Raw genomic sequence first — 20,000 nt, forward strand, 5'->3', positions numbered from 1 at the left:
TTATGATCTTATTTAACCTTACTGACCTCCCCAAGGCCAAGGCCCTATCTAAATACAGCCACACTGGAGGTGAGGGCTTCAACGTATGAGTCTGGGAGGGACATATTCAGTGCATAGCAGTGTCCAATTCAGGTGAGCTTCCAAGAGCACCCCACCAGCGGGGCTGGGGTATCAGGTCAGCACAAGAAGGTTTGCTACCCATGGCCCTAGGGAGAGGCAGTTCTCATGTGTAATAATGTGAGCTGAGGGCTCTGGGCTTATAATTTGGTCAGATGTCTCAATGAACATTCATTCCAGCTGGAGCCACAAAAGGTGCCACACCAAGTCTTTGGGCGTCTTCTCCTTGGCACCTGCCCCGGTGTAGCAGCTGAACGGTAAAATGGCCTGAGGTTGGCCAAGAGGGGTTGTGGAGGGCCAGGCAGAGGCCCTGGCAGTGGGAGGGAGTCCCCGCTGTCCTGTCTTGCCTGGGCTGCTCCTGCAGATGTGCTTAGTCTGGGCATCCTTCAGAAGCAGGCCAGGTGGAAAAGGAAAGGCTGTGGGTCCTGACCTATGGAGATCCTTGGGGAGCAGAGGTGGAGGGAGGCAGGTTCCTCCTTCTGCTAGGCTTTCTGCTGGGTAATCAAGGCTGCCCAGGAGAATGGGTATGCTCTTGAGGTGAGTTTCTGAAGCTTGGCCAGGCCATCCTGCCACTCCCCTCATCTTGGGACACATGCACCAACAGCACGCTGCAGGCGACACACCAGCCACGGAGGAAGGCCAGGGAGTAGGGGACTGGTGAGGCCAGGATGAGGGGGCACACACTCAAATACACGATATCCTACCCTCTGCCCCCTCTTTCCCAGCAAACCTGGGGGCCCCGGCTTCCCTTCTGCTCCTGGATCTCCCTTTGGGGTAAGAAGAGAAAGTCACTGATAAGAAGATGGGGCAGGGAGTGAGGGGTAGGATGGGCAGTGATCATTGACCAGCATTTCCAGAATACTTGTCCCTTAAGCTCTTCCTCTTTATAAAAGGGTGTTCTGGTCAAAAAAGTTTTGAAAATGCCACATAAGATATTTCTTTTTGAGAGCTCCTCAATGCACATTTAGCAAATTAAAGGTTCTGAGAAGGTCTGCAGCAAAGAAACCTGTGTAATATTTCTAACCTAGTATTTCTCAACCTTTTTTTCTTGTCACATCTCTTATTGTCATACAAGAGGGAAAGAGAACCCTGTAGGTGCAGGGGACAATAGTCACTGTCTGCTGCAGCTGGCATGCCTGCAGGCCAGGACCCAGGGAGGGGGAGGCATTTGCAGTGTGCTCCTGACCAGTGGGCCCTCCTCTGCTCAGCCAGGTCCCCAGCCCCAGGCCAGCCTCAGGGGGACCAAGAGCAAAACAGCAGCAGCCCCTCCCACCTCCGCCCATGACCAATGCTCTGTGCAGCCCAGAACATTCTCTCTGTATCAGTACCTTGGTTCCTGGGATCCCTGGCTCACCCTGTGTGGAAAAAGAGAAACAAATGTGAGACACAGAAAAAGCAGAAGCAAATGAGCAAGGCACCTGTTGGTGGAGGTGGGGTGGGGGGCAGTCAGGGTGGGATTAGTGAAACATCGGGCCAGCCCCGGCTCTTCTCTGTTCAGGCATCAGGTCCCAGGCCAAAGGAGGCCTATCAGGCTACTGACCCTTAGAAGGTTCTATTCTTCCCAGGTGAGGGGCGTGGCAGGTGGGAGCATAAGTGAGGCAGCCCAGGAGGAAGGAGAGGAAGGAATAGGCATTTGGTTTGGACATGGTGCCCCCTGTAAGTGCACCTGCTGTGAAGATTGAATTTGAACACTTGTTTTTCCAGGCTATCCTCGCATCTGCCTGCCAACCAAATGGGCAGTTAGGGTGGGGGTTCTGGAGATGAACTCCTGCTCTCTCTGAAGCTTTGGAAGCATATAGCTACTGAATTACAGAGAATAAAGGAAAGATCTGGGCTGCCTTCCTGCTGCCTTGGTGCCTTGGCAGGCTAGTGAGTTGAGGCAGGAAACCTTCGCTATTTACTTGCAAGGCTTAGTTACACATCTGTGGCTCAAGGTTATGCACCTGGCACAAATGTTACTTTGAGAAAAATGTTTCCAAATCCTGTATGCCCCCTCGTTGGTCTGCCAGCCACCCCACTGAGCCTAAGTTTCCCAGCTCTGCCCGCTCACATCTCTCCCACCCTGTCCCTGATGTGTTGGTTGCAAAAGTCCACTGACCTTCATCCCAGCTACGGCAATTCCGGGAGTCCCCTGGTAGAGAGACACAAAAAAAGGTCTGAGACAAAAAAAGGTTCTGCAGCGAGGGGGCAGCAGCGGGGGAGGGCGGGAGGGGGGGAGGGGGCCACGGTGCAGTGGACAGCCACCCCATGATGTGACAGGAAGGAGGACCGCCCACTCCTCCCAACCCCGCAACCACCAACTCTGCCTGGGAGATTGGGGTGCTGAGCTGACGCCATGAGAATGGACCCTGAGGAAAGGGCTTTGTACAACTTAGTCTGCAGGGCTCCCTGGGCTTCCCAACCACATGCGTGGCTCCTGGCCTCTCCTGGGAGGCACAGTGGGGACTGTGGGGCACTAGATGGGGCTGGGAGAGGGTCCCTGGGGTGGAAGGGGGAGCTTCATTGGAATATGAAAGGAGGAGGAGATGGGAGGGGTGAGGGCAGGAGGCTGGAAAGCCACGGGAGAGGGGGGCAGGGTAGATGACAAAGTAAAGGGGCTGATTTCACCAGGACAGTCGTCTCCAGTGTCTGATTGACATGACCCTCACAGTCAGCTCTGCGCATCTCTGCCCTCACAGACTGGGGAGTGGCTGGAGTGAACTCTGTTTTCGTATCAGCCCAAGGCCACCTACTTTGAGAGATATATGATGCCCAAAGTGCCCCTTAGCAAATCTCAAGTGGAGGTGATTTTTGGGGGTCCCTACTCTCCACTTGGGTCTTAGGACTGCAGTGGAGCTAGGGGTACCTGAAATGGCTTTTTATGACCCAGAGATGCCCAGGAGGAGGCCGCCCACATCAGGGGGCACCGATGGGAGACCACAGTGCTGCAGCTGGGAGAGCCAGGACAGGCAGAAGGAGGCCCAAAGAACTGGGACTCCAGAGTGTCCCCGGAGCTGGGGAGAGAGGGATGGGTGCTGGGGGAGGGGCCTTGGGGCTGCCTGGGATGTGGGGAAGGGGGAGGTACCTTGGCTCCATGCTTGCCGGGCATCCCTGGCATGCCCCGTTCTCCCTGGAGGAAGAAATGAGAAAGCATGAGGAGAGGACCAGATTCGGGGCCTGTCAGCCTGCAAAGACATTGGTGAGAATGGCTTGTCTGGAGGCTGGGATGGATGTCCCGTTCATGTTGAGCTGAGGACCCTGCTGGTGGCAGCTGTGTGGGCCCCTGCCCTCAGCTATGTGAACTTGCAGGAGGGCCCAAGTTACAGGTCACAGAGCAGGAAAGGCCCCCAGAGAGAGAGGCTCACTTAGTGGAATGCAAGTTCAGCAAGGGAAGCGACTGGCCCAAGATCTAGCTACCACTCCGTGGTTGAGCTGTACCTGGAACTTGGGCTGTGGGATGGGACCAGGGGCAGGAGCCACCCATTGGCCGCTTACCTACTGCACACCTTCCCTCCGGTCCCTGCCTGGACTTCTTGCCTCGTTTTCATTTCAGCAGCTTTGCTAGGATGGTACCTTCTGGCTGAGCCAGACAGGAGCTCTCTTCTCTTTTTATCTGGGGTTCCTTTCCCTTCCAAGTCCTCTGGGTCTAACTCTTCCCAAGGGCATGTGTCCCTGCCCATTTATCTCCACCCCATTTCTGACCCCACCCGTCTGGAGGCACAGGTAGGGTCACCTGTCCATTGTTGCTTCTCTGGGAGAGCAAAGGGTTGCTCTACCATCTTGACGCTACCCTACCTTTATGTTCAACATTTTTACTTCCCCAGGAAAATGCCAAATCTGTGAGAGTAGGGTGAGATCAGGATGAAGGACACACCACAAGGCGGTGGAGTTGGAGATGACAGCCAGGGACAAATGGGAGGCCAAGAGCAGGTAAGTCAGGACTATCATTGGCTACATCAGGGGATGGGGGGAGGGCAGTGCCTGGCTCCAGGAGTTGAATCCTATGTAGTGCCTGAGCACGAAGCCCCAGCTGGGGCCCGGGATGGTGTCCAGCAACAGGTGACTGTGGCCAGCCTGCTGCCACTTCCTCCATCTGAAGGCCAGCACTGTGGACGGGCAACAGAGAGTGTGACAATCCTGCTCCCGGCCCAGCTGCCCCATTGGGTGTGACTGCTGTGGCTGCCAGGCCAGGCTGCAGTTCCCATAGGCTTAAAGGCAGAGGGGATCTGGTGTTCCCTGGCCTCCTTCTCAGCTGTCTACACTCTCCCTTTCCTGCCATCTTACAGGAGGTCCTGGTCCCTCCTTCTCCTTACCAAGGCTAGAGTACTTCCACCCTCTTCCTCCGTGATGGGTCTTCCATGCAAGTGTCCAGTTAAGCTCCCTAACACACAGGCTGGATAGCGAGACCCCTGCCTTAAAACATCCCTGGCCTGCTGTTGACAGTAGGAAAAGGACCAGGTTCCTGAGCATGACGTTTTGACCCCCGCTTCCTTCCTAGCCTCATCACCTGATACCATGGGGTGCATCAACTAGTTTCTGTGTCCCTGAAAACACCACCCGTTTCCACAGTTGTGTCTTTCTGCCATTTCTTCAACTGAAAACCCCTGCATCGTTTGGATTCTTGGTTGATAGAGCAGCCAGTGCTTGAGCACCCTAGGCTGCGCTGCCCTCGCACACTGACTCCTTCATCCCTAGGGGCCACAGACCCGAGGGCCTCTGAGTAGAGAGAGGCTCTGCCCTGTTTTCAGCCTGAAGAGGCTGTTTGATGGGAGTGGGGCCCTTTTATCTCTTCTATGAAGCTTTTCGCTATCCCCTATTACCCAGCACTGCATCCTCAATGCGGCAGGGACCACTTAGCATTTGTAATCTGCACACACAAATTTACGTCTGCCTGAGATGGCTTCACTTTTATCCTCTTTGGGCCGAGTCTCTAAATTCTACAAAAGGCTTAGAATCTTTAGTTCCCAATGCCAGAGCCCTCTCTCAGCATGACCCCACCAGTGACCCCTGAACCACAGGTGGGATGGCAGAGCTAAACTCAGGAAGTTACCACAGCTGAAAATCCAGAGCCCAAGGCTTGCCCTAGACATTAACTTCCTTCTTGTGGGACTGAGAGAGAAGGGCACAGCCACTTACTGCAGCTGCCATGTGTCTGCCCTGGACTGAAAAGCTTTACAACCTTCCCCTATTCCACCTCCAACAATCCCTTCCAATGTGGGAGTGGACGTTATTCTCGTTTCACAGGTAAGCTAACCGCAGCTCACAGAGGCCAGGTATGATTGCCAAGGTCGTGCAGCCTAGGGCTTTGGATAGTTTGTTGTCCGTATGCCAAGGTGCTCACTTCTCTTGGCCAACCCAAATATCAGATGGACTGATGTTCTGTCTGCTTCCATCAAGCAGCCTTAAAGCAGAGCAGAGCCCCTCTTTGCTTGGGGAAGGGGGGTCCTTAGGTCTGTGGCCCATCGGAGCGCAGAGGTCGGTGTGCGGGGGCAGCTCAGCGCAGGATGCCCAGAAAAGCTCACTGCCTGTGTGCACAGCCGCTCTGTGGCCGGCAGAGGGCGCGACAGTACCTCATCTGAAGTCTGGCTACTCTGGCCAGAGCGGTCTCCAAGCCCTCTCAGTAGTACCAGCTGAGGGCTCCTGTCATTCTTTCTTTTGGAGGGCCCCCTGCTAACATTCTGAATGACCAAACCGGTTTGACTCAGTACAGAGGCCTCCACAGTCCTCTGGTGTGGAGGTCAGCTTAGGAGTCCTTGACTATTCCGAGGCCCCCGTCATCCCTCTCTTCCACTTTCTCTATCTTTTCTCTTGCTTTCCCCCAATGCCCCTGCCCTCTTCTTCCCACCTCCAATTCGGGGAGCTGGGCTGGGAGTGCAAGTGACCACAGATAAGCCACTTTCTCCCACTGGTCCAGGGTTCTTGGTTGCAAAGTGAGGTTAGACCAGATACCTCCCATCCACTGGCGCTCCTCTCTCTTCCCACACACCCCAGCCCTGTCTCTGCTCCCCTGCACGGCCCTTTGGAAGGAGAGAGGCCAAAGCTGGAGAGGTGCCATTTGGCTTGGTTGGTAGCTCCAGAAAAAGGATCTGTGGGGTAGGAAGGGACTCTTAGCTTTGGTTAAAAATGCAGCTCTAGGAGGGGTCTCAGTGGGTCTCTGCTCTCCCCTCCTCCTACCCACAGGGTTGCTCCTGCAGGGAGGAGGTGGCGTCTGCTTCAAGCTTGTCTCTGGGCTTCTGTCTCCAATCCCAGAAGAAACTGTGCAGAGCAAAACCCCGGAGCGTGAGAGTCTCCAGGCTAATTGGGGTTGTCCTCAGCCCCTGTTGATGTGAGTGTGTAAAGACACAATCAGGCACTCATGGGAAATCAGAGCCCCGGGAGCCTCCTCGGGAGGCAGCCCTCCTTGTTAGGGTGGCTGACCTTCGCCCCTTCCCTCCTCTCTGGGTCAATTCTCTTAATTCCGCAAATGACCCAGGCTTCCTTGATCCCCATCGCAGGGCCTCCGTCCCTCCCACCCCCTTGCTTGGCAGGAAGCAGGGGCGCCCCCACTGGCCTCCCCCAGCTGACCTCGCTCTGCTGCTCACTCCACTCTCATTAGGCTCACTCCCCAGGGCTTGTCTCTAGGGACCTGCCCCTGCCTGACCTCTGAACTGGGGAACGGGGCTTCTCCTAAAGCCAAAAACATTGGTTCCTGGATGATGGTGAGGTGAGAGTCATTATCAAGGACTCCAGCGTCGCTGTGGCTGGGGCCCATGTGCAGGAGGCAGGAGGCGGGGGTAGGGAGTGGGGGTGGTTATTGCCTGAGGAGGACGGTGGCTCACCTCTGTTCAGAGGGCTGTTCCTTGGGGCACGTCTTTGTGTGAGCCTGTCTAGGGGCTCCTTCTTTTCTAATTCCCCTCCTAGGTTTTTCTGTTTAAAAAGTGTCTTAGTAACTGTGCTCAGTTTCCATCCACTTACTCATCACTGTCTTGGTTTTTGGAGGGCCTGGCTCACTCAGTCCAGCAAAGCCCACAGGCCTCGATTCACCTCCTCTACCTCTGCCTCCTCTTGTCTCCCCAGAAGGGACTCAGAGGTTCCTCTGGGGGCTCTCAGCCGCCTTACTTGGGCTGGAGAAGTGGGTGCTCTGAGCCTTACAAAAGGTCTCGGCCATGTGCATGGTGTGATGGCAGAAGCTGTGACTCCTGGGCCAACATCCAGCCACCCCACTGCAAGGCTGGCTTTTTAACCTCAGTGCCAAGAACCAATGCAGGAAGGGGTAGATTGTAGTCACTGTGCCTGAGAAGGCTCTAGGGGAGCACAAGTGGGTAGAGAGGCATTTGCTTTGAATGACCTTGAAGGCCTGTCCCATCCCTGATTTTGAGGCTGCCACTCAGACTCCCCAGCTGGGCCCTGCACCTGAGCACCACACAGCATTGATAGGTCCTCTGTTCTAGTCCCAGATTCCAGGTGGGAGGATGCATCCTTTACAGAGATGATGGAATGGAAGTGAGCTCCTTGGAGCATAAACCAGCCATGCTCTGCTCCTGTGGGAGTAGCCTCTTAATTGGCGATTTACTGTTTGTTGAACAAGCTGGGCAGGGACTTGGCAAGAAAGCACAGTCTAGAGGAAGGAAGGGGTCTTTAAGGTCAGCTCCCAGCCAAAGTCAGGCCAGGGAAGCACGGGGAAGTAAATGAAGTTCTCTGAGATTAGGCCTGGGTTCTGCTGCAGCCAGGTCTGGGTTGGAAGGCCCTAAGCAAATGCATCTGATGGCACAGGCTCTTTGTTCTCTGTAACGGAGGAGGAAGGCCTGCCTGATAGTGTGGGGAGTTTGCAGGGAGGGGGTGGAGGGATGGTGGTCGGCGGATGGCTCAAGCCTGAAGCCTCGACCAGGGTCTTTTCCCTAGGCCAGAAAAGCCAGGTGTGGAGGGCTAATGGGTTTCTCCCTATAAAGAGTTCTCAGGTCTTCCTTCCGGGAAAAAGGCAGCTCAGTTCCTGCTTCCCTGCTCCAGCCAGCTTCCACACCAGAGAGGACCAGAACTGCGGAAATTCCAGGTCCTCTGGTAATTAGGACCGGCAGGAAATGATCCGGGGAATTACCGGGGTTGGGTGCCCCATTGAAGGCCAGGGCTTTGGAAGGGCGGCTGGCTTGTAATCTCAATTTGAGATCGGTTGATTTTGTAGTTAGTTCCAAAAAGAAAAGTCAGCTCTAATTAATCTTGGACTTTGGAGTGCATGAAAAACAGAGCCCAGAGTGCTCAGGGTGGGGGCTGGGGTCGCTTTAGTCTCCACAAGGTCTCAGATCAGAGGCCCAGATCTTAGTTTTCTTATCTTTTATGCAAATAGTCTGGATGTCCCCACTAGGATTTCATAGCTTTCAAAGAAGATACTGTCCCCACACTAGCAGGCTCCTGCATCTATGGCTTCCATCTGCACGGAGCACTCAGTGGGAGTGGGAACGGCATGGGCTACTTAGGTCCTGCAAGAGCAGGAGGGGTGCAGGAAGGTTTCAGGAATAGCTGTCGTGGAAGGTTGGGGCAAGCTGCCTCCTCCAGGCTTTACTGGGAGTACTGAAACCATTCCAGCTCCCTGGGGGACTCATTTGGGTGGAGTCAGTGCCAATGGGCAAAGCACTCCACTTCCTTAATTCTTTGAAAAGAGCAACACACCAAGTACACCCCGTTCTCTGCCGCGGACTCTGCAGACACTGCTCCCAGAGAGCCTGGAGGCTCAGAGAAAGACCTGAATCCAGCTTTCTCTTACAAGAACGAAAACAGCTCAAGTGCCACATCCTTTCCTTCCATTCATGGAGGGGTCTGGGGGAAGGTCTACTGGAAATCATCATGGCGTCCCTAAGGGCTGCTAAGAGGCAGATAGTAAAGTCATTCAGAGCAAGGCTTTGGGATCACACAGACCTGGCTTCTCTATTTCCTAGCTGTGGACCTTGGGGAAAATGGTCTCTGTGAACCTCAGTATGCTCGTCCATAAGTAGGGAATTGAGTGAAACCTACCTCATAGGGTCATTACAAGGATTCAATAAGTTCATGCATGCAAAGTGCCTAGTACATAGCCTGGCTTGTTGAAGAGGCCAGTAAGGTAGTTACAATTGCACGAGTTATTCTACAGAAATGTGCCCACCACACGGGCCCTTGCTCTGGCTGGCAGATCAGAATCCTCATGCCCTTTGGCTGAAGGATTGAGAAGGAGCAAGGAGAAGGGCCAGCACGGCCACAGAGTGAAGGCTGCGATGGCCGGGTGGGTGGAATTCTGTCCCCGTGCCCTTCCCCAGCCCTCTAGCCATCTCATCATAGGGCCCATCCCATCTCCTCCCCAGGGCATCCCTGTTTCTGGAGAGCCCCACTGGCCTCCAGGAGGGATAGCGGCAGTTGCAAGCACCTCTAGCCTGAAGCCCTCATGTTCCTCCTCTGGTCTGAAACCCACAGCCTGAAAGAGGGGAATGTGTGTTTCAGCCATGGTCCTTCATGCAAACCCTGAGGCTTAACATCCAGACCACCACAGACATCAAACGCGCCCCCAAAGTGAGACAGACAGCCCAGCTCTGATGTACTTAGAGATAAGCTCTCACCAGGTTTTGTGATCCACATAAAATCTGACAATACTCGTCAATCCTCTTGACAGAGAGCCAAGGTTGTAATGTTTTAAACACGCTTTGCATCTTGCAACATATTTAAAGTAGATCAGTGTCATAAATTTGGATCAAATAGATACCACATGGGTGCACAACAATACTTGCAGTGTCTAGGCGGGAGGGCTGGCCCCGACTGGGGCATGGGGGCAGCACAGGGGCCACTGACCACACTGGGCTTTTATCTCAAGGAACTGGTGAAGAAGCCTGCCTTGTGGGTCTGGCTGGCCTTTGAGAGGATGCCAGGCCCAGTCCAGCTGCTGGGGGTGGTGGTGGACATTAGCAAACTGCATAGGCTGAGAGCCTGCGGTGTCAGAAAGGTGTCTGTCCCTCCAAGTGGGTCAGATCTCTGGGGTGAAGCAAGGAAGCTCATGTTGGGGGCCCATCAGCTACCCCACAGGTCCCGCTCACATCCTGACCTCAAGAGGCAGTCACATGGCCCCTGTCTCAGCTTGGCATCCCCAGCTGCTGGCACTGTTCCTCCCCAGGGTGGCGGGGGAGGGCAAAATCATCTTCCCAGTCCCTGAGACCAAGCCACCCTTCATGTTAGTGCCTCCTCCCTGGGCCTTACTCCAAGCAGAGAGCACAGCATGGAGGAAAGGATTAAAGAGAGGACTAGGCCGGGCGCGGTGGCTCAAGCCTGTAATCCCAGCACTTTGGGAGGCCGAGACGGGCGGATCACGAGGTCAGGAGATCGAGACCATCCTGGCTAACACTGTGAAACCCCGTCTCTACTAAAAAATACAAAAAAAAACTAGCCGGGCGAGGTGGCGGGCGCCTGTAGTCCCAGCTACTCGGGAGGCTGAGGCAGGAGAATGGCGTAAACCTGGGAGACGGAGCTTGCAGTGAGCTGAGATCCAGTCACTGCACTCCAGCCCGGGCGACAGAGCGAGACTCCGTCTCAAAAAAAAAAAAAAAAAAAAAAAAAAAGAGAGGACTAATGGGCAAAAGAAGGGAGGTGGGGGAACAGCCCTCCACATCCCAGAGAAACCATTAGTAGGCAGAGGTTGGGAGGGTTGGTCTGTGCAGTTAGCTTAGCCTGGGGTGAGTCCCCTGAGCAGACATTCAACTTCTGCACCAGGGTGCAAAGACAGACTGGCCACAGGGCTTGGACTGATGAGGCCTGGTTTCTAATTCCAGCATGGCTGTTTACCAGCTGTGCAACCTTGGGCAAAGCATTAACCTCTCTCATTTATACAATCAGGATAATGAGCTCTAACCACTGAGCCAAGTAAGAACTGAATAAGTTTGAAAAAATGAACTTTCTAAAGTGGAGATGTGAAATATTGCTGCACTGCCCAAAGATGAAAAGTCACTTCATCTCAAGATTCAGAGGGGAACAAACTTCTGCCTGACCATGGTGATCACTGGCGTCAAGACATCTGCATTCCCAAGGAGGCTGGGGCAATGGGAGAGGCACTTGTAGCCTCCCAAGGAATGACCTCAAGTCCTTGGTGACAGGCCATCTGCTGCTGGTCATAGTTCCCAGTGCCAGCCCTCTGGCCTTTGGTGGACTTGGAGGCGGTGGAGAGTTGGTGGCAAGATAAGGGTCCCAGAAGATAAAGGCCAGCACAGAGGAAAGGGTGCCCAGATCAGCCATGGGCTGTTGGCTTTGCAAGGCTAGTGGCTCCAGTGGCACCTACTGAAAAGACTCAGTGATCGGTTGGGAGTGGTGGAGGCAATGGGAACCTTCCAGTGACCCAGAGAGGCGGTGATGGGGCATGATGGCCTCACAGCCCCTCCAGATTCCATGAGAAGAGGCCACTGGAGAAGAGCAGAGAGGGTGGTTTGGCAGAGAGAAGGGTTGGGAGGCAAGAGTCCAGCACGAAGGGGAAGGGTCTTCTCCTCAGTGCCTCGTGAGACCTAGGAGTGGGGATGCTTCTGACAAGCCCTGGATGTGGATGGAGAAAAGACGTGGACAAAGGTTCAAGGAGATACAGCCTCCTCTCAAGGTCAGGGCTCAAGGCTCAGAGCTGCTCCTCTCTTAAGGGTATGGAGCCAACTCTGTCCCCATGAAGCTATGACTTCCCTGAGCTGGAAGGGATTTTAATCCAGTCTTCCAGCTGATATAGAGACTTCTCTAAACACATCCTGGACCAGTCATTATCTAGCCTCTAACTGAACACCTCTGGTGACCAGAACTCCCTCCCACCTTCCCAAGGCATCTGGCGATTAGGAAGCTCCCTCTTCTGGAGCTGGAATTGCTCTTCTCGTAGAGTTTATTCATTGGCACTTGCTCTACTTCTAGTCATGCAAAAGAAGTATGATCCTTCTTCCGCACTAGAGCAGGGAGGCTCTGAGCAAATCTCCCGCGTCCTGGGGACAGGAAGTGCTCCCCCATCAGCAGGGCTACACTGGTCTTCTCTGCAAATTCAATGTAGCCTGGGTTAAATGTTTCTTCCCACTCTCCCAGGACGGGCCCTCTAGCATCAGGACACCCTAACCCCAAGCAGAGGATTCTCCATATTCAGGACAGCAGACCCCATGCCCCTTTCTGGATGAATCAGTCTTGCAGTTTGCAGCAGAATGCAGACACCTGTCATGGTATAATGCCAGCCAAAGGCATCGCCGTGATGCCTGGAGACCCTCTGCTGCCCCGCAACTCCTTCACAGCCTGAAAGAGCTGGCCCGGCTGCTAATGAAAAACCGACCCCGCGTTGCACCAGGAGGCAGTAAATTTTATGAGTCTGTGTGAGTGGATAGAGGCAACTGCGGGGGCTGATTTCCACTTCCTGATACAATACAAATGTCTTAGTTTATGTAGAACTAATTAAAGATCTCTCAGGTCTTGCCATTTCATTCACCAGGCACCCATAAAGCCATGTGGTTATGGCAACCTCCTGACTGCAGCGTGCGAGGAATGTGCTTTGCAGGGAGTGATTCTTCCCCTTCCAACATTTCTGCCCCTCTCCTGCTGCTGCCTTTCCTTCCTGCCTCTTTTCTCCTCTTGGAAGGCTCTAGCAGCTTCCCAGGCAGGGTCTGGAGGGCAGGGTTGCGCTCTTTACAGCAGGTGGTACCATGGGAAGGACCCAGACCTGGAACTGAACTCCTGCTCTGCCACTTATGAGCCAGGAGACTTTGGACAAGCTCCAGTGCTGTAGTTTGAATGTGTCCCCTATAGCTCTTGTGTTGGAAACTTAATCCCCAGTGCAACAGTGTTGAGAGGTGGGACCTTTAGGAGGTGATTAGATTATGACAGCTCTGTCCTCGTGAATAAATTAATGTTGCTGTCATGGGAGTGGGAGTTGTCACGGGTTAGTTATTGTGGGAGTGAATTAGTTATTGTAAGAGTGGGTTATTGTGGGAGTGGATTAGTTATCGTGGGAGTGGGTTTGTCATTGCAGGAGTGGGCTAGTTATCATGGGAGTGGGTTAGTTATTGTGGGAGTGGGTTAGTTATTGTGGGAGTGGGTTGGTTATCATGGAAGTGGGTTAGTTATTGTGTGAGTGGGTTCGTTATCATGGAACTGGGTTAGTTATTGTGGGAGTGGGTTGGTTATCATGGAATTGGGTTAGTTATTGTGGGAGTGGGTTAGTTATCGTGGAAGTGGGTTAGTTATTGTGGGAGTGGGTATGTGATTGCGAGAGTGGGCTTGTTGTAAAAGCAAGCCCAGCCTTCTCTTGCTCGTGTTCTCTCACCCTCTCCTGCCCTTCCACTGTCCACCACGGGATGACACAACAAGAAGGTCCTCACCAGATATGCGCCCCTTGACCGTGGGCTTCCCAGCTTCCACAATGTTTCTTGTCTTTATAAATTACCCAGTCTGTGGTGTTCTGTTATAGCAACATGAAATGGACTAAGACACACAGTTTTCTTATTTTTAAAATAGGAGAATAGTCATACCAACCTCACAGAGTGCTTTTAGGGCTAGAAATAATGCAGTTTGTGTTGAAAGACAGTGCCTGGACCATAGTATGTGTTCAGTAAGTAGTGACTGCCATAAAATTATTATTGCTATTATAGTTATTGTAATGACTGCTTCTGGGTCTTTGCCCAAATTGTTTACCTATCTAAAATATTGTTTCCATTCATATTTTCTGGTTGAAGGCCCACAGTGGTAGATTAAAAATGGCCACAACCGAGTGCAGTGGCTCACGCCTGTAATCCCAGCATTTTGGGAGGCTGAGGTGGGAGGATCACGAGGTCAAGAGATTGAGACCATCCTGGCCAACATGGTGAAACCCCGTCTCTACCAAAAATACAAAATTTAACTGGGCGTGGTGGTACGCACATGTAGTCCCAGCTACTCAGGAGGCTGAGGCAGGAGACTCACTTGAACCTGGGAGGCGGGTTTTGCAGTGAGCTGAGATCACGCCACTGCACTCCAACCTGGTGACAGAGTGAGACTCTGTCTCAAAAAAAAAAAAAAAAAAAAAAAAAACCAAAAAACAAGGCCACAAATGCTTTCTACTCCTCCAATGAAGAAGTAGAGCCTAAGACTCTTCCCACACCAATAAGACATTAGAAAATGTGATACAAGCAGATATGTGACAAGTCTTTATGCACTGGGACCTGCCCATTTTGAATGCTGCCCTGGATCTGCTGTGCTGTAAGGAAGTCTGTCTAGCTTCCTGGAGGATAAGAGGCCATGTGGAGAACAGGGGCCCCCAGCCCACAGCCAGCACTGAGCACCAGACATGTGAATGGGGCCATCTCGTCCCCTCCCACCCTTCTATCTGTCATTTTGGTGTGACTGCATGAGTGAGCCCAGGTGAGAATAGCAGAATTCCCAGACTGTCAATCCACAGAATTGTGACAGAGAGTCAGCAAACTTGGAATGGTTTGTTACGCAGCAATAGATAACTGATACATCCACCCATTCATCAAGGTTGAGTTCTCAGGCTGTCTTCTCCCAGGATATTTCCCAAACTTCTCTCAATCTGAAATTTGTCTCTCCACCTCCTTTTATCATGCCGTGCCTTGTGACAGTAGCACTTAATAAAGTCTGCCTTCACTGGGGTTATTTGTGCAGGAGTGCTTCTGACTCTCTGGCCCATGAGAGCTGGACCCCTCCATGTCCTACATCCTTGCTCAGCACAGAAAGAACTCTGCCTAGCTGGATCCCAGTAATCTGGCTCCCACTTATCAGGCCCTCGGGGGGCCAGTGAGAACCTTGCCTGCCTCTGTACAGGCACAGCCAAATTGGTTGGAAGGGAGAGACCCTCTTGGGTCTGAGGTCCAGTAGGCCACTGATTTGTCTAAAGTCCTGCCCCACTTGGATCCTTCCCCTCCATCTTACCTTCCGGCCGTGGTAGCCCTGGATCCCTGGGTCTCCCTGGGGAACAAAGAGAAGGCCATTAAAGAGGTTTTCCCACTGCCAAACTTTGACTTGTGCTATTCCCCACGCAATACCATCCCTCTTCCTCTCAATGACTCCAAGCCCCCCTGCCCCTTCAACACTCATCTCCAGGTTTCCTAGGAGCAATAGCTCTTAGCTTCCTCTGAGGCCAATACAGATTGTTCTACTCTTGAGAACCAGCTCCACTTTGCAGAGGCTGAGGAATGGTGGGAAGAGTCACTTGGGTAGGGACCTAGGAGACCTGATTCCACTGAACATGGACAAGCCACTTTCCCCCAGGGCTCTCAGCTTCTGCATGTATAAAATAGTTGGGCACAATCAGTGCTTGGCATCTTCTTGTCCCCAGAGCCCCAGGGTCCCCAGCTTCAAAGGGAGAGCCTGTTTGACATTGTGGGCTTCTGGGTGAGGGTTCTCTGGAGACTGGATGACCCTAGAGGTCTCTTCCCATTCTGACACCTTATAAAACACTATTTTATTTGAATATTGTGACGGTGTTCTGGGCATGAGCTTAGAGTTTCCAGCTAGACACTATGCTCCTCAGAGGATGGACTGTGCCTTCAATGCAGGCCCGTAGCACTTGCTTCATTGGCCTGGGCACACAAGAAGTGAAATTCTTGTTGGAACCAAATTAGTTCCTAAGAGGAGGGTGGTGTTTTGGAAGTGGGTCAAGCTTGATCCATCTCTCAGCTGAGATCCTTCTGTGCTCCTGCCTCAGTCACCTTCTGTGCTGCCTCCCCCTCCCTCCTGCAGGGAATTCTCCCACCTGTTCAACACATCACCCAGAAAGACACTCACCTTTGGTCCAGGAGGCCCAGGTAAGCCCTGTGAAAGCAAAAAAAAAAAAAAAAAATGGTGAGTAGAGCTGGTTTCCACTGGTAAATGGTTGGGGCTAGCCATACTTACAGTAGACCCTAGGGCAGAGTAGCCCCCAGTAGCTATGGCAAGAGAATAGGCATGCTAGCCAACAGCTGTAGCGGATCCAGAAGGTGATCTGAAACCTGCTGAGGGCACGTGGGGATAACAGGCTTATGTCCCTCTTTGCAGCCATGTGGGCGCCGTGGGCAACTCTGCTGTGCTCGCCCATGGAAAGTAGGTCAGCGGCATCATGCTAAATTGACAGTGTGGTTTGGTCCAGATCCTCATTCACCCACCTCCTAATTGGAACCCCTCCCTAGAAAGCCGGCCTTGCCCAGCAGAGCCTTGGTTTTGCCCTTGGTCCTGCCTGCCGGCAGAGGAGCCCTCTGTCTCCTTCTGCCTAGGGTGCTGTGGGCATGGCAGCTGGCCACAGTGAGGTGGTGTGAGTAGAGGGAGAAGCCAGGGAAGGCTGGCTCCACCGCAGCCTTGGGTGTAGGTGTGGACAGCAAACGTGGGCTGGAGAAAGCCGTGATGCCTGAGTCTGGTCTGTTGCAATTGGTTTAAGAAACATGCTCTCTGGTTTTCTTTTTTTTTTTTTTTTTTTTTTTTTTTGTTGTTGTTATAAACAATCTAACAAAGAAAACCACCTGGCTTGGGTTCAGTGAGTGAGAGCCCGAAGTGTTGGGAGGGGGGTGGGTGGAAAGGGCAGTGGTCAGCAAAAAGTGAATTCTGAGCACTTTTTGGTTTTCTTGCCTTAGTTTGGTTCTGTTTCCTAAGTTTCCCTTCCTTTCAGGTTTTCCCATCTAAAAACTGGTGGAAATAAGACTAATCCCCCTCTGTGGGGTGCTGGGGAGAAATTGTGGAAAAATTAAAAATTCATTGTAGGGGTGAAGCGTTGCAGGGGTCATTGTGCTGGCCTTCCCAGCCAAGGTGGGTGCCCTGTTCGGCCATAGCTATGGCCCAGCCCAGGGAGACCCTATTACAAGCTTCAAGATTGAAAGCTGGGCAGCCAAGGGGCCCAGACATGCAACCAGGCCATCTAGAATGTGGCTGTACACACAGAGTGCTATTTGTTGGGGACATCCTGGCCTCTGGGATTCCACCTCTGGGACTCTATTCCAGCAAAACTATCAGAGATGCGCTCAAACATTATGTTTCTTTGTCTGTGTTCCATTCTTTTCACAATGAATTTATGGTGCTTTTGTCAGAAGAAGGAAAAACAGGTTTTGTTTTGGTTTTTCTATCACATGGGAAAAACATTATTTAAAAAGCATTTTGCCCTTTACCTGCCTCTCCAATAACATTAGTCTTATGGGTGGGAGGAAGACCCGTTTTCTCTGAAGTCCAGGTACCCACTGAATTATTCTGTCCTGGGGCTTTGTTATATATATTGGGCTGAGAAAGAGTGGAGTCTTAGCCAGGGGTTGAACATGGGTGACTTGGTGATCACTGGGCTTGACCTGTCACTTGAATGTGGTCCAGCCTGGCCTCTCTGGAGTCCTCCAGGCAGTGGCCCTGCAGCCTTGATGCATCCTCAGGCTTGGCGCAGGGCTCTTGGCTGACTGGGCCTTCAGCTCACTGGCAGGTGGCCCAGCAGTGTGAAACCTGCACACACCCCTGGAAGTCTTGTTCATTGGGGTGCCAGGTAGTCGGATGACCCCTCACTACCTCCTTCAAAACCCACTGCCCCTGATCCAGGTTTTCCTAAGGGGCTCAGGGATAGCCATCAGAGGTGCCCTTGGGAATTCTCTTTCCAAATTCCTCTCTGCTGGGGCTGGGAACGGGGCAGGTCATTGGCGGTCTCCTCCCTGGAAGGCAGGGGACGTGGCCCAGGCTGTGTTTCAGAGCCAGAGTGCAACGGGTGGTGAGTGTGCTGGGGATGAATTGCCCCTTGCGTGGTTCACCCACATCCAATGGCCCTGCCAAGGCATTTCTGCTTTTTGTAGGGGACCCACTGCCTATTCAAGGTTTGGAGGTTTCCAGAGAGTTCTTGGGACAAGTCTTGAAGGAGAGAGGAAGGGAATACTTACGGGTGGCCCCATGGGTCCTGGCAGTCCTGGGTGCCCCAGAGGTCCACTTGGTCCAGGGGGGCCTGGGGGCCCTGGTGGACCTTGGATGCTGGCTTGGCTCTGTTCACCCTGAGGTTCATGGAAACGAATGTTAGAGGGAAGGCCCCCAGAGCTGCAGAGCGGCCCCCACCCTCAGGCCATGCACCCGGTGAAGGCCTGCTGTGATTTCTGCTGGGAAGGCAGTGGTGGTGGGGGGAGGAGAGGGTGGCATGATGGTGATGATGCTGTGGTAGTGGTGATGACATGCAGTGGCTGCAGCGGCTGGTGGCAGTGAGAAGAATGCCAAGATGTTAGATCCCTGAAGGTGGGGCTTCCAAAGAGGTCTGGCTGCAGAGAGACATTCTGTGGGGGCAGAGGCAGAGGAGCGGGTGGGAGACAGCCCCTGGCCCAACCAAAGGCCTGCTCCCAGCCTGGCCAGATAGCCTGAATCTTCAGCCTGGGCCTGCCTGTGTCACCCTCCCTGTGTGGCGAGGCACAGGTCTCCCTAAGCCCCAGCCTCTCAGCCGTAGAATGGAAACAATAGCCCCCGTTTCCTGTCTCAGCTTTTTGCTGTCTTTGACTGTCTGACCCAGAGGATCAGATGGAATCCTTAGGTCAAAGCCCATGGAATTTTGTTTGGCTCACTAAACAACGGAGCAAGAGACTTTACGTACAAAATTTGAATTGGTGGCTTCTGATGAAACACTGGGAACCCTGGCTGTGCTGGGCCCACATTCCTACGTCCAAGGAGTGGCTGCCTGTTAAGTGGGGCCTGAGTTCTCTGGCTGCTTTTGTCCTCTCCCTCCTAGCCCTTCTCACACACAGCCTGCTTCTGTTACTTAGGTGATCTGCCTGGCCTCAGAGGGCAGTTGAGCCTGCAATCTTTGGTTTCACTGAAAGAGTTTGGAAGTTGTGTGGAAATGTTTTATGCTGTGTGGGAAGGCTGTTCTGAGCCCAGCCTTCCCACCATACCTGTCCCCGGGATGGACTGTGAGCCCAGGGAGGTAGGGATAGCATCATGCTCCCCCAGGAGGAGGAGACGGCCTAGTGCACGTGACCCAGATCTCAGGGCTGGGGCAACACAAAGTCATCTTAGATCTAAACCAACCCTGGCTCCTTGGTTTGTTATTTTCTTTTCTTTTTTTTTTTTTTTTTTTGAGACGGAGTCTCGCTTTGTCACCCAGGCTGGAGTGCTGTGGCTGGATCTCAGCTCACTGCAAGCTCCGCCTCCCAGGTTCACGCCATTCTCCTGCCTCAGCCTCCCGGGTAGCTGGGACTACAGGCGCCGCCACCTCGCCCGGCTAGTTTTTTGTAGTTTTTAGTAGAGACGGGGTGTCACCGTGTTAGCCAGGATGGTCTCGATCTCCTGACCTCGTGATCCGCCCGTCTCGGCCTCCCAAAGTGCTGGGATTACAGGCTTGAGCCACCGCGCCCGGCTTTGGTTTGTTATTTTCTAAATGACCTCTCTGGGATCAATCTGGGCTTAGCTCTTGTGAGGATGGGTCCATCCCTGCAGATGGGCTGAAGCAGAACCTCCTGGCAGGTGTGGGAGCTCCAGGGTAGAGGCTGGGGGATGCAGGCGGCCAGAGTTCCAGGCCGGCCCACTTTTCTCAGAGGATCTCAGCAAGCACCTATGACACACCGGGACTCCTGCTTCCCCATGTGAGGAAGGCAGCTGATGACGCTTGCTGCAAACTCTAGAGGGAAGTGGTGGTGATAAATAGGAGAGCACAATCTGGGAATGAGAAATGTAAGCTTTCAGCAAGACCTGCTTGCACCATCTTCTGACTGGAAAACCTGTGGGCGGATGGCATCTCGCAGTGTCACTCTGGGTCCTGGGCCCTATCCTGCCACACCCTCTGAGAAGCCACTTTAGGGCTCAGGGTGTCCATGCAGAGGAGGCAGGTGCTGAAATCACTTTGGCGGCTGCCATGACTGCAGGTCTCCCACCCGGCTGCATGTTGGTTGTTGATAAGTCTCAGGTGTCAGTGTTTCTTCTGAACCGAGAAAGGCTTCACTAAGCCTCAGGCCTTAAGAGGGGACCAGTGCAGCCTCCTTTTCAACCACATTAAATCTGGTTCC

General features: G+C 53.2%; 1 protein-coding gene across 3 annotated transcripts in view; it reads right to left on the reverse strand.

Annotated features, from left to right (window-relative positions):
- Positions 1-20,000, reverse strand: part of COL13A1 (collagen type XIII alpha 1 chain) — a 164,750-nt gene that overhangs the window by 45,018 nt on the left and 99,732 nt on the right. For all 3 annotated transcript variants that reach the window (XM_030940756.1, XM_030940755.1, XM_030940754.1), the window contains exons 15-20: positions 17,901-18,008; positions 15,811-15,837; positions 14,956-14,991; positions 3,182-3,226; positions 2,216-2,248; positions 1,446-1,472 (exon numbers count right to left, since the gene is read on the reverse strand). In XM_030940756.1, the coding sequence (XP_030796616.1) occupies positions 1,446-1,472; positions 2,216-2,248; positions 3,182-3,226; positions 14,956-14,991; positions 15,811-15,837; positions 17,901-18,008 (276 nt within the window). The remainder of the gene's footprint in view (positions 1-1,445; positions 1,473-2,215; positions 2,249-3,181; positions 3,227-14,955; positions 14,992-15,810; positions 15,838-17,900; positions 18,009-20,000) is intronic.

Source organism: Rhinopithecus roxellana, chromosome 11, assembly GCF_007565055.1.
Source record: "Rhinopithecus roxellana isolate Shanxi Qingling chromosome 11, ASM756505v1, whole genome shotgun sequence".
In the NCBI taxonomy this organism is placed as follows: domain Eukaryota; kingdom Metazoa; phylum Chordata; class Mammalia; order Primates; family Cercopithecidae; genus Rhinopithecus; species Rhinopithecus roxellana.